The sequence below is a fragment of the Garra rufa genome, chromosome 7 (assembly GCF_049309525.1).
Source record: "Garra rufa chromosome 7, GarRuf1.0, whole genome shotgun sequence".
In the NCBI taxonomy this organism is placed as follows: domain Eukaryota; kingdom Metazoa; phylum Chordata; class Actinopteri; order Cypriniformes; family Cyprinidae; genus Garra; species Garra rufa.
The window spans coordinates 12,766,766-12,783,083 of NC_133367.1; the positions used below are offsets into that span (position 1 = coordinate 12,766,766).

The 16,318-nt window shown below is 34.0% G+C and overlaps 1 protein-coding gene across 1 annotated transcript in view; it reads left to right on the forward strand.

Annotated features, from left to right (window-relative positions):
* LOC141337933 (NACHT, LRR and PYD domains-containing protein 12-like) overlaps positions 1-16,318 on the forward strand; it is a 97,528-nt gene that overhangs the window by 49,001 nt on the left and 32,209 nt on the right. Inside the window, exons 15-16 of the mRNA XM_073843508.1 lie at positions 5,475-5,648; positions 6,320-6,493. Of these exons, the coding sequence (XP_073699609.1) occupies positions 5,475-5,648; positions 6,320-6,493 (348 nt within the window). The remainder of the gene's footprint in view (positions 1-5,474; positions 5,649-6,319; positions 6,494-16,318) is intronic.

Sequence of the window (16,318 nt, forward strand, 5' to 3'; positions counted from 1 at the left end):
TATCAGTACAAAACTAGAACCCTCATATTCAATCTTTAACAACAATATTCTTCCTCTCACAATTTCTTCCACAGCCAAAACATTGACCTTCATATCTTTGGAAAATAAAATGGCTATATCAGCACTTGTATTTGTCCCATGACTTAAAATACTTTTCCCCGGCCACCATTTATTCCACTCAGATTGATTATCTAAACTTGTGTGTGTTTCTTGTAAGAAAACTACATTTATCTTTTTAATAGTAAACAACTCCGATAACATTGCCAATTTATTTCCATCTCTACCCCCATTTATATTTAAAGAGCCCACCCTCAACAGCTCCATAAAGAAAAGAAAATATAAAAAGGACAGAAAAAGAGAAAAAAGGCAGAGAAAGTTATTTACCCCATGTGACTTAAACATTTGATTTGCTTTGTGAGGCATTTGCTTTATCCTTTCGTAGCTTTGTTAACATCTTCTTCAATCTAAACCTTTTCTGTTTACTTAAAGCCTCATAGCTAACATTCTTCTGCAACAATTTTACTGTATGCACAAATTTATCCACATCAGGAAAAAAAATCTTTAACTTCAACCGTTCTACCGAAAGTTACATTCAGAAAATCGTTTATGTCCTGTAGTGGATACACGTCTTCCACATTTCCACACTGTGATCCGATGTCAGATATATCAGAGAATGTATCATCATCTCTCATCCCTAAATCAACATCAGTACACTTTTCAGCAGAGTTAGATATTTCAGAATTTTCATAAGAAACTTCACCACTAACCATAGTTACAGCATCATGCATTTTACTATTATCATCCAATTCAGAAACCTCATCATTTCTACCAGAACCAACTGTTTCAATAACATCCTCAGTCTGACTTTCAATCAGTCTATCATTATCAATGTTCCTCTCTAAAGTAGCTTGAGGCTGCACATCTTCATGAATTGACTTGGTACTCTCACCAGCAGCCGAAGTACTAGGCCTAACTTCCACTTCACTAACCTGGGCCTTATGTGGACATGCGTGCTTTTTGTGTCCGATATCCCCACATTCAAAGCATTTAATGCTGCCAGTATTCGCGTAGATAACATACGCTTTCCCTTCGTGCAAAACTCTAAACGATATATCCAACTCTGGTTCATTTAATAACATAAACACCTGTCGTCTAAAAGACATCACATGTTTCAGAGCAGCGTTTTTACACCTCAAAGGGATCATTTTAATCTCACTAGCCAATTTTCCATATCGCGTTAATGCTTTCTCAATTTCGTCATTACGAATGAAGGGAGGCACATTAGATATTGTAACTCTAGTCGTCGGAGTAACAAGCGGTGAAATGATAAGAAAATCGCCACTTACCACAATTCCGTCGCTTACCAACCGATTGACTAAATCTTCCTTCTCGACAAAAACTACTACTGCTTTATTCATCCTGGATGCCGAAGTAATGTTTTCATATCCAACTTTTTCCCCAATTGCCAGCAGCACGTCTTCAACAGAGACTCCCTGCGCTGGTACACACCTGACTCCATGACGAAGCGACACAGGTGACGCCACCCCCGCAGGGGCAGACGCCATCCCGATGCCGCTTCAAAAGATCCCAAACACTTTCACAAAAAAAATCAAATGTTACTTTTTTGGAAAAACCCAAATCGTGTGATCTAAGAAAAAAAGAAAAGAAATAACAAAAAAAAGTAAAGAACCCAAAAAGGCTGAAAAAAATAAATCAATCGTCCTCTCCCCTTGAGCACCCTCACACACACCCCAACACTCCCAGCATGCACCGAGAGAGAGAGAGAGAAAGAAAGAAAGAAAGAGAAAGAAAGAAGGCACACACACAAAACCCCACACAGGAAAAACAATACGTTCTGGAACGTAACATAATATTAGACCTTGTTTTGCTGCTGTAACAGCCAGACAAACCAGAGCAAAGGTGATCATGTTTTCAAGAAATCTTTGTGTAGTGCTTTGTATAATAGTCTATGGGCTTTTTTCACTGGTTACATAAACTGAATAGGATCACATCTGTAGTCAGACACATATGTAAAAAAAATATATATAATAATAATAATGTTTTGATCAAAGTCTTAAAAAACAGTTTTTTTAAGGCACACATGAAGAATCGGTGTGAGAATCACAACAACGGTGACCATCCAAAAAGCATGTTGTAGCCAATCAAAACTCATCCTTTACTCCCATGATGCATTGCAGCATGAATAAATTATGGGCTGAATTGTCTTCGTAATTGATTTATTCTTACTATTTTCATTTGTTTTTGTTGTTTTTATGTGAATTTTTAGTAGCTTGTTTTGTGATGTTGAGTTGATCCGTTTAGCTGAATACGTTGTTTGTCACCGTTGTTGAGATTCATACACTGGATCTTGATGTCTGTGAACACACACCTGGAGCAGTGGGCAGCGGGGGAGCAGTTGGGGGTTTGGTGTCTTGCTCAAGGGACTCAGGGGTATTGAGGTTGGAGAGAGTGCTGTACATCCACTCCCCCACCTACAATCCCTGCTGGACCTGAGACTCGAACCTGCAACCTTTGGGTTACAAGTCCAACTCTCTAGCCATTAAGCTATGGAAGGAAGAATACTAATAACACTTAGATCCTTAAAAATCCGTTTTTCCCTTTTCAAGTAATGGTATCATTTTATATTCTTTTTATAGATTTGGATGTACACCTCTAAGCAAACATAGATTAAATATATGACTGATTAGCTACTGTTTATTGGCAATTTACCATAGAAATGATTTGTCATCTGGAATTTATGTCTGTTCTACTCTATTTTGATCAATGGGACTAAAATTAATGCAACATATCTTCTTTCATCATTTTAACAATGGGATAACATAAAACGTGTAAATCGTTACTGTGCATGCAAAATTGTACATTCAGTTTAAATTAATAAAAAAAGGTTTAAATAATTAGCTGTATCTAAGGTTTTAATGATATACTGCCCCTCATTTTCCACACACCCTTGAAAATTGTCTTTTTATACATTATTTAATGTAATGTTTTCCATATTTTCTGACTATTACCACCTGCACATCTAAGTTTTTTCTTAGAATATTCCTTCTTGTTTAAAAGTAATTTTGTAACCTTGTTTCTTAACTTACGATACAATAGTTTGTTATGATCATTTCTTGACATCTGTGCAGCCTCCTTCACCTTGTCTCTTTGAAGCATTAATAACCTCAGATCATCATCATGCCAGGGTGCATTTCTAGATTTTAAGTGGAGAAACAGCCAATCATTATTATTCATGAACCTTTCAAATAAGGTAAAAACAGTGCATTTCATTCTAGGGTTAAATCATAGGGTTGTAAATGGACTTGTAAAACTGTTTCTGGAGACTTTTTGCCCTTACCTAAGCCATATACCTTCTATGTAGAACATTTTAAAATATTGTATCAATGCATTCTATAGCACCTTTAAGGCAAAAAATATTTATATTAATTAAAGATTAATTTGATTCAAATTGGCTTGATGTCACGTTCATGTTTACGACACATTTTAGAAGAATTGGAGACTGAAGACGCACTATTTGAGACTAATATAAAGAATTGCAGTAATCTAGACGAGACATAAATGCATGAACAGCCATTCTTGAGTTTTAGGAGTGAGAAGGTTTTTAAGTTTAGACAGTAAATGAAGCTGAAACTGGATCTGACAGCAGAAGAGATATGTTTATTAATTTTAATTTAAATGTTGGTCAACAAGAACATCTTGGTTCCGCACCTGTAAGGATCGAAAAACTAATACATTTTCCAACTCAGGGCTTATACAGTGAGAGTTTTCATTAGGACTGAAAACAATTACCTCTGCCTTGTCTTCGTTTAGGAAGAGGAAATTTTGGGATGATTTAATCTCCTCTAAACATTACATTTCCTAAAATAATGTATCTTTGTGATATTTAATGAAAATAACTATGCCTTACCCTCACAGAAGCATTTCTTCTCTTCTCACTCTGTCAGTCACATGAGATCAGAGCAATAACAAACAACAATTATCCTGGCTTTTATCAAAAATGAATTCCTGACCTTTCACTCAGACATGAATCACAATAAGAAAAAAATATGATCACAACATGTTTTAGTTTATGGCTGTATGATTATTTATTTACTTCTGTTGTTTTCAGAGAACACTTTATTTATTGCACTGTATAGTTTTTACTCATGATTAATTTAACTCGCACATTAACAACATGACTGATTCATTATTCTTTCTCTTTCTGTCTTCAGTCTGTGGGATTGCTCTATTACAGAGAAACAGTTTCTCATCCTGACTTCAGCTCTGAAATCAAACCCATCACACCTGAGAGAACTGGACCTGAGCTGGAATAAACTAGGAGACTCTGGAGTGAAAAACCTCAGTGATCTACTGATGAACCCACAATTCAAGCTGGAGAAACTTTTGTTAGTATCATTATACTGTACAGCAGTTACAGTCAGATTAAAGTTCACTGTTTAGATTAAGACCACTGGGCTCTTGTCACATCATTTGTTGCGCTGCACTTTCTGGCATTTCTCCGTCTGAAGAAAGATTCAGAAATACTATGTTTTTATGTGTATCTGTAAAAACAGCATAAAACTTGCTGAAATTAGATATTCTTGCTGTGAAACTAAACAGAAGTGACAACAGATAAAAAAGCAGTCTAACATATGACAGATGATTCTGACAGTTATACTTATAAATAAATGTAACTGTGAAAATACCCACAAAAGATTATTTTTGTGTGTTAAATGAAAAAGTATCAAGTTAGCATTACAAACTGTAATATTGCAATAAAAATACAAATTGTAAAATTGTAATCAAATTTTACAGCGTGTGATATTCGGGTCATAATCAGCTCTCGTGCAATAGCTACTGGTCTCCCTGCTTGAGTGATGTCATTTATCCTGTGATATAAATATGAGACAAAAACTCATACCTGGCATTTTTCCACAAACATGTTGAATTTCCGCATAAATGCATTTATGGAGTTGTTACCCTGAATCATATTTGTTAACTATATGAAATATAAGATGACATACAGGTCTGGGGATGGAGTCAGTGCATTAACTGCATTCAAATATTTAATCACATAAGTTTTAAGAACTAATTAATGTGTTAAACTGACAGCCCTAATATTTAGTATATTAGTATAGTTTGAAATTGTAAACTACACTCTAAAATAGCTTAAATATTTAATATGATGATATTCTTCCATTAAAAATGTGAAAATAGATCATCTAATTTTAACTTTACTTTTGTTTTTACATTGATCCTATATTATAATTTTCATTGGTAAAATCCACTTATTTGTTGACTGAGGTTGGGTCCAGACTTGGATTGGAACTAGTGTCCTCAAATACTCCTCTCTTGGTTTGTTCATTCATATGTTAGAAGTTTCCATGATTTTGCTGGTGTATTAGTGAATGTATGGCATTTGCTGATGATGCATCATAGATCTGATTAATTGTTCTTTCTCTTTCTGTCTTCAGTCTGTTTTATTGCAGTATTACAGAGGAACAGTGTCTCATCCTGACTTCAGCTCTGAAATCAAACCCATCACACCTGAGAGAACTGAACCTGAGCTTGAATGAACTAGGAGACTCTGGAGTGAAAAACCTCAGTGATCTACTGATGAACCCACAATTCAAGCTGGAGAAACTAGAGTTAGTATCATTATACTGTACAGCAGTTACAGTCAGATTAAAGTTGACTTTTTACTTTCATAAACTCACCATGAAATTAAAGTTGACAGTTATTATTTTGGTAACACATTAGAATAGATAACACCTATTAACTATTAACTACAACTTTTCCCACAATAAATTCCTAATTTGCTGCTTATTAATAGTTAGTAAAGTAGTTGTTAGGTTTAGGTATTGGGTAGGATTAGGGATGTAGAATAAGGCATTATTATGTGCTTAATTAGTACTAATAAATGGCCAATATTCTAGTAATATGCATGCTAATAAGTCATAGTTAATAGTTAATAGGTGTTACCTATTCTAAAGTGTTACCATTATTTTTAATGGAATATTGTATTGATTAAATGATTTATCTGTGCACATAATGTATTTCTAATTTATGTGCCCTCCTGATCTTTCATCTGTACAACTTTCCTTCTCCCTCACAACAACATCTCTTCTCTCCTCTGATGATGTTGTAAATCTTTTCTTCTTCTTCTTCTTCTGTTTTTGTTTATGGTCATATAATAAGGTTTTTGGAAATGTTTTAATTATTACACTGTATAGTGGTGACCATACTCATAATGCATTTACTACATTTACATGAACTTGACTCTTGTCTGATTCATTGTTCTTTCTCTTTCTGTCTTCAGTCTGCGTTATTGCAGTATTACAGAGAAACAGTGTCTCATCCTGACTTCAGCTCTGAAATCAAACCCATCACACCTGAGAGAACTGAACCTAAAAGGGAATGAACTAGGAGACTCTGGAGTGAAAAACCTCAGTGATCTACTGATGAACCCACAATTCAAGCTGGAGAAACTACAGTTAGTATCATTATACTGTACAGCAGTTACACTCAAATTAAAGTTCACTGTTTAGATTAAAATCACTGGGCCCTTGTCACATAATTTGTAGCGCTGCATGAAATGCAGTTTCTGGCATTTCTCCATCTGAAGAAAGTTTCAGAAATACTGTTTTATATGTTTCTGTAAAAAACACTTTACTTCAACAGTTTAAACCAAAACACTTTCTACTCAATATCTCATGATGAGTGGGTTCATGGGTTCACATTATATTTGTGGCAAATTCTTCACCTTAATGATTTGTTTGTAAGATGATCTTCTCTTCTTCTATTTGTCTCTTTCTAGTCTTTATCGCTGTGGCATTACAGATGTTTCTTCTTTAACTCAGTCTTTGGCAAACACAAAAGCACTGCAGTTTCTAAAAGAGCTTGATCTGAGAGACAATATGATTGGAGACTCAAAGCAGCGGCTCATTGATGTGCTACGAGACTCAAACTGTAAACTGAGGTGAGTAAACTTCACTTTGTGATATTAAAGAGATCTTCAATTATCTCTGATATGTGGACAAATATTAACTATCAGATATTTGTGAAAGGAGATGGTCAAATGATCATCAAGCTTTATTTCAAAGGGTTTGTGTCAGAAAGAAATGTATGATCAAAATGTTGAACACAAAGGAGGAAAGAGAACAAAAGCAGACTGTCAGAGCTTTCTCCAACAACAGCTGCTTTATTAATGCCATCAGTAATAGTGAATCATTCCAGTTTGAAATAGATTTGGTCAGATTGGAGGAAAACGCTGGTAAAATCAGTGCAGATTCCAGCTTCAGCTCACAGCCGTCCAGCATCACATGATCAATGTCTCTGTCTCTTGTGTGTTTTTACTTTGACAAGCAACACGTCACATTACTTTACACTTACTTTACTTTCACTTATTTACTGAGACCAATACAAATGTTGAAACTAGAGGAAACACGGCTTTAACTAGTGGAACATTTAACTGAAAGGTTTTAGTTTTGAGGCAAAATCACATTAGTATTTGTTGTGGTTTATTATATTTGGTGTTCACTCATTAGCATGTGTTTCTCTTTATAGTGTCTCAACAGGAGTCACACAAACAGACAAACATATGAATGTTCATGTTCAATGTATTTAAAACACAAATATTGTTTTAGAAATATCTATGGAAGATCATGTAAATGTAACTTTAATTTTAAAAGAAACTGTAACTGAAGTAGTAACTGATAAGCAGTATGTTCCACTGAACACTAATTTTTCTCTCTTTTGTTCGACCTTACAGTGTAGATTAAAATCCATTGTCAGGAGTCCCTCATAGAATTGATTCAGAAGAAGATGGTAAATACTGTATATCATAGTTTTTCGATCCTGATGAAAACAGCAGTAAACATCAGGAGAGGATCCACAGAAGAGCTTCACTACTGTGTCTATGAGGAGAAAGAAATGTGTGATAAATGTGTGAATGTGATCCATACAGGTGAAGAGACTCAGACTTTACAATCAAATAATGCAGCATGTGTGTTAGAAACATGAATACTAAATCAACATGAATCATTCAGTATTACAAGCAAATGATGCTTTTGTTTAATTTAAAGATGTAACAGAGGAGGAAGAAGCTCAGATGAGTCTGTCTGGCTCTTCAGTTTATTAATAGTTGTATTAAACTCATTCATAATTATTCAAATGTTTGTAATCAAAAAGTGATTGTCAAGTGCAGCACTTAAATGTATCAAAAGATATAAAACAAGTCTACAGTGTGTAATTTCTATCTTAAAACACATTATATCTTATTTTGTACACACTGTAATTCCATTTCATTTTATATTAGGTTAGTTATGTGTGTGTCTGTTGTTAATGTCCAGATGTCAGGTATATTGAATGAGTCTCTTCAGTTCTTTATCAGTTCAGACCAACTAAACATTTTCACCAGTTTACAGCAGTTGTGTCTTTTACTCTCCTCTAAATAGTCAAATACATTCATTCATATCTGCATGTAAATAAAATTATACATACAGTTAAAACAATTTGTTTTTGTTTTTTGAGTATTATTTTTGGCCTGTTTTAAGTATTTAAGCTACATAAACGGATTTTCCTTCTTACAGGATTGTAGACATTAAACTTAAAACCGTATGAGTGATCTTTAAAATAGTTTGAGAAGAAACTGTGCTGCTCTGTCTAATATATAACACAGAAATCTCCCTATTATGTGTATTTAAAGAGACAGTTTACCCAGAAAGAGTAAATTATTTCTTCATTTACTGTCCTTCATGTTGTTCCAAACACAAAAAACACTAGAGAAAATATTTAGTGAAATGTATCAATGTCTCTGATCGGCTGCTTACATTCTTCAAAACATACGTTCCACAGACGTTTGAAAGTAAACAAGAAACATACAGGTTTAAACGAACTGTCCCTTTAAGACATCTAGCTCTTTAATCTTTGCAACTTTAAAGCAAAATCAAACCATATAAATTAAATCATAAATTATATTATATAAGTTGAAAGTCGGAATCATTGTTTTTGGTAAGTACTGATTTGGACGGATTTACTGAAGGTTTAAAATCTCATGTCCGCTGCAATCTTGACCAGGTCTCTCTGTTAGAAGAGATTGTAATATCTCTTTAGGATTCTCCTACTGCGCAACAGGGCAAATGATTATAGTTACGCTTTACTCTTTTATTCAGAACTTCATTATTTTCAAAAAGTACTCCCATTAAATGACATCAAACATTTTATAATCAGTCTTTTATATCTATCGGTCATCAAATTATAACATACAACTCCAAATACGCACATGTTGTAACATTCTCATATTTATTGCGTTTGTTATTTCATGAAACATGCTCAGATCATGGAAAATGGCATATCATAATTTACAGCAGATTCTCATGATTGAAATGTGTGTAAATAATACCTAGATCCATGAATTTAAGAAATCAGCTGGAATGCTCCATTGAACACTTGGCAAGCAGAATGTAAAACCTAGAGAATTTCTGAATATTTTATATTTTTATATAACTTTTTTTTCTTCTAATAATAGTATCATTCAGGTTTGGAATGCATCCAACCTTTTTTGATCAACTCCTTACCAGTGCTGCCTAGTTCCTCTAAACCTTTTCTCTCTCTCTTTTCTGTGGTTTTGAGCTTAATTTTAATTAACTCCTCAGTAGTGTTGAGTTATTTGCAGATAAAAAGAATTTTAGTTTTAAAATATTTTTATAATTTATGAAAAATGTTTTTGTGCCATGTATGTCTGAAATGTCTCAACAAATAGAATAAAATAAATATAATTGTTTGGAGCTTTGATTTGATTACTTCAAATTCAAAACCACATTTTCAACTTTGAAGAGCTAAAAGAAGGGCTACCTTGGTTCCAAATGCTGTAACTTTTGAATACTGCATGATATCACCACAAAATTGAACTCACATACAGCACAAATGTTGGGGAACATGACCAAAAAGATTTTTTTTTCCTACCTAACTTCTTTCATGAGATATTGAATGTCAAATAAGAATGATATAAAATATTTCCCTTGGCGTGTTTCATTTGTTTCTCAACACAAGCATATTCAAACACAAACATTTTTTCCCCTTAACAAATATAGAAAAAAAGTTATATAAAACGATGCCTACCTTGCTATGGTCTTGGAGATATGAGTCATTATTTTTGTGTATGGCACATTCATTCACGTAGTCAAGAGCTAAACAAAAAGACCCCTTTTGGTACAAAATACTGTAACTTTTGGATACATTATGCTCTCACCAAAACAGCTAAGATTCTGGGAAACATTATCAAAAAAAATTTTCTTCTTATTTCTGTCCAGAGATATTGAATGTCAGATAAGACAGATATGAAAAAAATTCTCTTGAGCACTCAAATCTTTCTTACAGTTTTGTCAGTGATTTCTCAGCTAAAGAATGTCCAAATTAGTTTTTTTTTTCCATTTGAAAGTACAGAAAGTTTTTTTATCAAACAATACCAACCTTTAGACTCTACTTGCTACAGTCTTCATGTTATGAATCATTATTTTTGTGTGTCACTTTGAAAAAAATACATTGAGTGAGGCAAAAATGGCCTCAGGGCTTAAGGGGTTAATATAAACACAAACTTAACTCCAAACCTGCAACTGGTTTCTAAACAAATGCATTCTTTTCTCTTTTTAGTTTTTTTTTTTCTTTTCTTCTTCGTTCACATGATGTAAGTGCTCTCTGTAATGGCTGCCTATTAAGTTCTGTTTCAGTTACAAATACTACTTTTAAGGCTCTTAATGGTTTAGCTCCTGCGTACCTAACTTCGCTTACCACGCTACAATCCATCATGCTCCCTAAGGTCATTAAACACTGGACTTTTGGTACCTAGCAAAGTCCACTAAAGGAGGAGGTAAAGCTTTTTTACATTTGGCTCCAAAACTCTGGCATAGCCTCTCTGTTTAAATCTAGAGTCATCTCTTTAGCCAAGCATTCACATAATGTATCTCAAATCCTTGTGCTTCAGTTATATCTGATCAAATGCACATCAGCAATCTCTTGCTTGGGTTAAACACATCATTTTTGTTTGGTAGGAACAGCAGCTACGCTAATTGTCTCTATTTGCTGCTCTGTTTGGAATCCAGAGGTAAATAGGAATTCCGATAGTCATCCTGAAGGGAGAAAATGCAGTGGCAGAAAGAAAGGAAAAGCCCACGTTTGTTTGTGCTTCACACTCCTGTCCATTTGGTGGCGGCAATGAACTAAAGCTGTTTGACAAACGCCGGCAAACATTAGAAGAAGAATCCAGGTGTCCTGCATTATTTGCCTTTGTTTGTTTGTTCATATTATAGCTACAATTATCTCTGGTACCTTTGTAGATTAGATACCTTTGTTTGCTGCTGTGACTTAAAGACCTGCTGCTGCTCATCTCATTGCCTCACAACTGTTTGTATAACGTTATATAACTCGTAATTTAAGACTGCGTTTATGAGGATACCCGCCAAAACAGCATTACATATTTTTATATCTCCCTGCTCGCTCTATGTGAGCGGCCTTTTTTTCTCCAAGCTTGGGTTCTGGAATTTCCACCCTGTTAGGTTTATAGATCTAACAACAGGGTGGAATTTTTGAGCAAAGTTAGCCGTAGCTCTTTCAGTGATTAACCTTTAGCTTTTAAAACATTTAAAAAAAAAAACTTAAAAAAAAAGGTAGGAGTGAGAGTTGACACTTACTACAGTTTATACAGTTGAATTCAAGTTGGAAAAATGAACAATATTACTTTCTGAAAATGGTCTCAATGTGCATTTTGGAAGGCGAGAAAGCATACTAACAGAGTGGAAGGTGACTTTAGACACACTGTAAATTATTAAAGTTGTAAAAAAAAAAAAAAGTTTCATATGATTTTTATATATGATCACATGCCTATTCTATAACATTATTTAAAAGTATTTTGAAGTTTTTATCATTTCATGGTTTTTCTTTCTTGTTGATTACTTTGCACTGAAGACGTGAAATGCCTGTATCAATAAAAAGGTTTGTAAAATACAAAATAGTAATTTTTAAATGTTTATCATCTCTATTTAAGACGTAAATAAGAGAAAAATATGAGTAAGTAAATCATACACTGCAAAAACTGCTTTTCTTACTTAGAATCTTTGTCTTGTTTCCGAATATCTTAATATTCTTAAATCCAATTTTTTTTAAGAGAAGTAAAAATTGTCTTGTTTTCAGAAAAAAAAAAGAAGAAGTGAAAATTCGGTGAGTGTTTGCTCGTTTGCCAGTGGGCTAAGCAAAACAATCTTATTTTCAGTTTGAAATGAGAATATTTTGCTTACCCCACTGGCAGATTATTTAGCTTGTTTTAAGCAAAAATTTACTTAATTTTGACGTGTTCTTTCTGAAAACAAGACAATAACAGAATTGTTAGGTTATAATCGCTCTAAAACGGAATGAAATAAAATGATTGGCAAAACAGATTTGGCAAATCCTCCACTGTGTTTTTTTTAGTTTGAGCTCTTGTTGATGTCTGTATGGCAAAAATGCACAGTAAATGTGTTATTGCAGTTAATATCAAACAGACGGTGAACACTGTTAACTGCAATTATTATATGTTGTGATTAAACTTGTAATGTAAATGTTGGTATTTTTGTGTGCTGTTTAGGGGTTGTCATCATTTGAGGTTCTCTGGGTGCTCGGCCATCTCAGATCTTCGTAAGGATTGGATCCAGACTGAAGTTTCTGTAATTCCTAGTTACCTCGGGATGCCAATCCTGTGGCAGAAACAAATAGAGATAATTAGTGTAGGATTTGTTGCTGTTCTGTGCCTTATATCCTACTTCTCAATTACTGCTTTATTGGGTAATAATTCTGATTCCTCAATCAGTTTTAGGTTTTAGGAATGTAACCAATCTCCATTTACCTTAGCAATCACGGTCACAAAAACAAAATCTCTTGCAATTATATGAAAGTGATGAACATGGCTATTTGTGATGATTAAAGAGATTATGGTCAATTTAAGGTAAATCTGCAGTTTTAGAGAGATTGAATCATTTAAAAATAAATGTGTATTCTAGAAGAATTCTAGAACTTGGAACACTTGAATGCTGTAGTTTTATGGAAAACGATCTGAGATATAGTTTATAGATTAATGTTTCCATCCCATACTTAGGTCCAGATATTATTATTATTATTATTTCCCTTTTTAACCAGGAGAATCCCATTGAGATATTACAATCTCTTTTCTAACATAGAGACCTGGTCAAGATGGCAGTGCACATGAGATTTTAAACCTTCAGTAAATCACAAATCTCACTGACTGTCCGTCCAAATCAGTGCTTACCAAATTTCAGCTTTAGAATATTGTATTGTCATGAACTGTGTCTCTGTCAAAATACTTTCTCTGCTCAGAAATAAATTTGATTTAATTAATAAAAAGTGCAGGAACCAATCAGTCTTTGTTAATATTTCTTCTCATTTGTGTGGAACATTTTTGGAATGTTCTTAGTCATTACTGTACAGCAAATCAAACTAAAGTAATTTAAAATAAAATATCTTGTGAAAGAAACTATTTATTTTGGAATGGAATGTCGCCATTTCTAAGTGTTACATTACAATACAGTCTAATCTTAAATATGTCGTCAGTTTTACTTCATTAAAATGAATATGACTTTTACAAGCGAAAAATATATATTATATCAATGTGTTTTTGTTGTTAGGAAACTATTACATTCATTAGACTAAATGGAGTAACTCATAACTGTGAAATGTCTCTAGAATAATTGTCATGACTCTGGGCTGTGTGTTTTCTCTTCCCCACCAGAGGTCACTGTCTCCCTTCCTCCCGCACCCCACTCCACTAATTGTGCGCACATGTCACTCGTTGCACCCACAGCTGTTCCATTTACCATGCACTATATTAGTCTGGCCTTCCCACCACTCGTCCTGGTTGCGTTGTCTTCTGTGTGGTTTGTTTTCCGTCATTCTCGTTCCTGAAGTTTGTTCTTGTTCTTGTTCTTGCTCTTGCCTTGCTAGTGTTTTGTGGTGCTGTGTTGGCCTTTTGTTTGTTTATTTGTGTTTATTTAATTAAATCTCTACTTACCTGCATTTGGACCCAGACCTCCTCTGTGCTATCGTGACAATAATCTAATTCCTTTGCCAAATCTTCTAATGTATCCACTGAATGATCATGTATGTATTAAATTATAAATGTTGGTTCTTTTTTAAACTTAAATAACATAAAAAACAGTGTTATAAATGTTGAATAAGAGTACAGAAAGCCATCAGTTATAAATTCATCAGTCAGTCTAATATTTTCTTAAATGTAGGATTTAAAATGCATAAATTATTACTACATTTTTAATTGTACAATAATAAAAAGGTTCATCTCAGCTCTAAATAAAAGGTAAAGTACTGTTTTGTCTTTTTCAAACCCACATTTGTTAATGAGTTACAGGTTTCTCTCTTCCAATAAATACATTTCATATTACAAATAATCATAAATCATTCACTTTTGGTAAAAGAATCTGATAAATGTAAATGTATTTGTACATGTAAATGAAAAATATTAATGCAGTTGGAACTATTATTGAGAGTGGTAAATATTGTTTGAAAGCAACCATGAAGAACAAGTGAAATTTAAATTTCATAAAATCAGTTTATCTTAAAAGTGTTAACTTACAAACAAGAACAAAAACAGCTTGTCAATGTAAAAACGTTCTACTTTAAGATTAAACAAACTACAGGTAATTTTTGTTTGTTTTTAAGTCACTGCTGAGCCCAGTCTCATGAAAATGCGTATCAATACCACACTTTTTTTTTTTTTTTTTGTTAGAAAGATCTGTTGATTTAGCCAATTTTGTTCCATTATAGGCCAACAGAGACCGTTTAAAAATGTAGTTCCTCATGTTGTTGGTTTTTTGCAGTTCAGCACAGAAATCTACTGCTAATGCCTGCCTGAAAACAAAAAGCAATGTATATTTTATGTTTCTTAGCTTGTATTTATTTGTGCTCCTGCTTGTAGTTTGCTTTTGTACATTTTTGACAGTAGCCCTTTTTTCCTCTGTACATAGCACATACTGAACCCTACCGAAGCTGGGCTCTAAAAACAATGAAGGAAACCAAAATGTAAGTAGCTAGAACCATTACACCCCTAGCACATATATAAATATTTTTTTGCACATTATTTTTCCTTAAGCTCGAAGCTGAAGTCACAGTATAAAGATCAAGATGCAAAAAGATAGGGCTGCACGAATAATCAAAATAAATCTGAAGTCGTGATGTGGCTGACATAAATAAATATTGCTGCATGTTTCAGAATGAGTTCCAACACTGTGTTCATCTACACACATCTAGATATTGATACAGTGTTTTGTCTGATACACAAGCTTTGTCTCTTTAACTGTTGTCAACCACAGAGAAGCTAAGACAGTGGTCTCAAACCTCCGTTCCTGAAAATCCACTGTCTTGTCAGGTTCAGCTACATCTCTAATTGAAAGGTTAGGTTAGTTCACACAATGTCGTGATTGTGATTTCAGCTTGTAAACATTGTTTATAGTGTGCTCTGTATAGAATCCTGAATTTCGAATAGAATATCACGTTGCCATCTCAAGCCTACAGTAATTACAAGATGACATGAACGCAGCAAAACACACCTGATCCAGTTCATCAAGGTCTTCAGTATTACTATGAACTTCTGGGTGGGTGAGTTGGACCTAAACTCTGCAGGACAGTTTTTATTTATTTTTTATTTTTATTTTTTTTTACAGTGAAATATTGTTGCTTTTTCAGACACATGGTCTAAAAAAGCATCTTACTGCTTTTACACTTTCAGTTTGTCAGATAGGATCAGTACTGATCAGGAGTGCATTTCCCAACAACACTTTGGTCATTAGTTCCATTGAACTCTACTGGTAACAACGGACCTTGCGACCATAGTTGCTTTTGGGAAACGCATCCCAGTACAGTTCTTTGTCAAGCCTTATTACATTTGACTTCAGTTCAGATATGTATTCTCATCCATCCATTGTTTTTAATTGCTCTATGTAAATGACTAAGTAGTCCTGCATTGCATTGGATATATTTACATACCACTAGTACACCAATACAAGAAAATCGTTGAGTAGAAGCCCTTATCATCGCCACAATATATTGTCATTCCACCCAACCCTAAAATAGCTTTTGTGTCAATCTTTATCAGGTCCGGTGACTAATAGGGTGTCTCAGTACACCTCCAATGAGGACCATTAGACCACTTGAGAAGGATTTACTCACAAGACCAAGCTTTTCTCCTTCATTCTGCCATCAGCTCAACACAACCCCTGTGTGCACCAGCTGTGGAAATTACGGGCCAAACTTTGGGTGA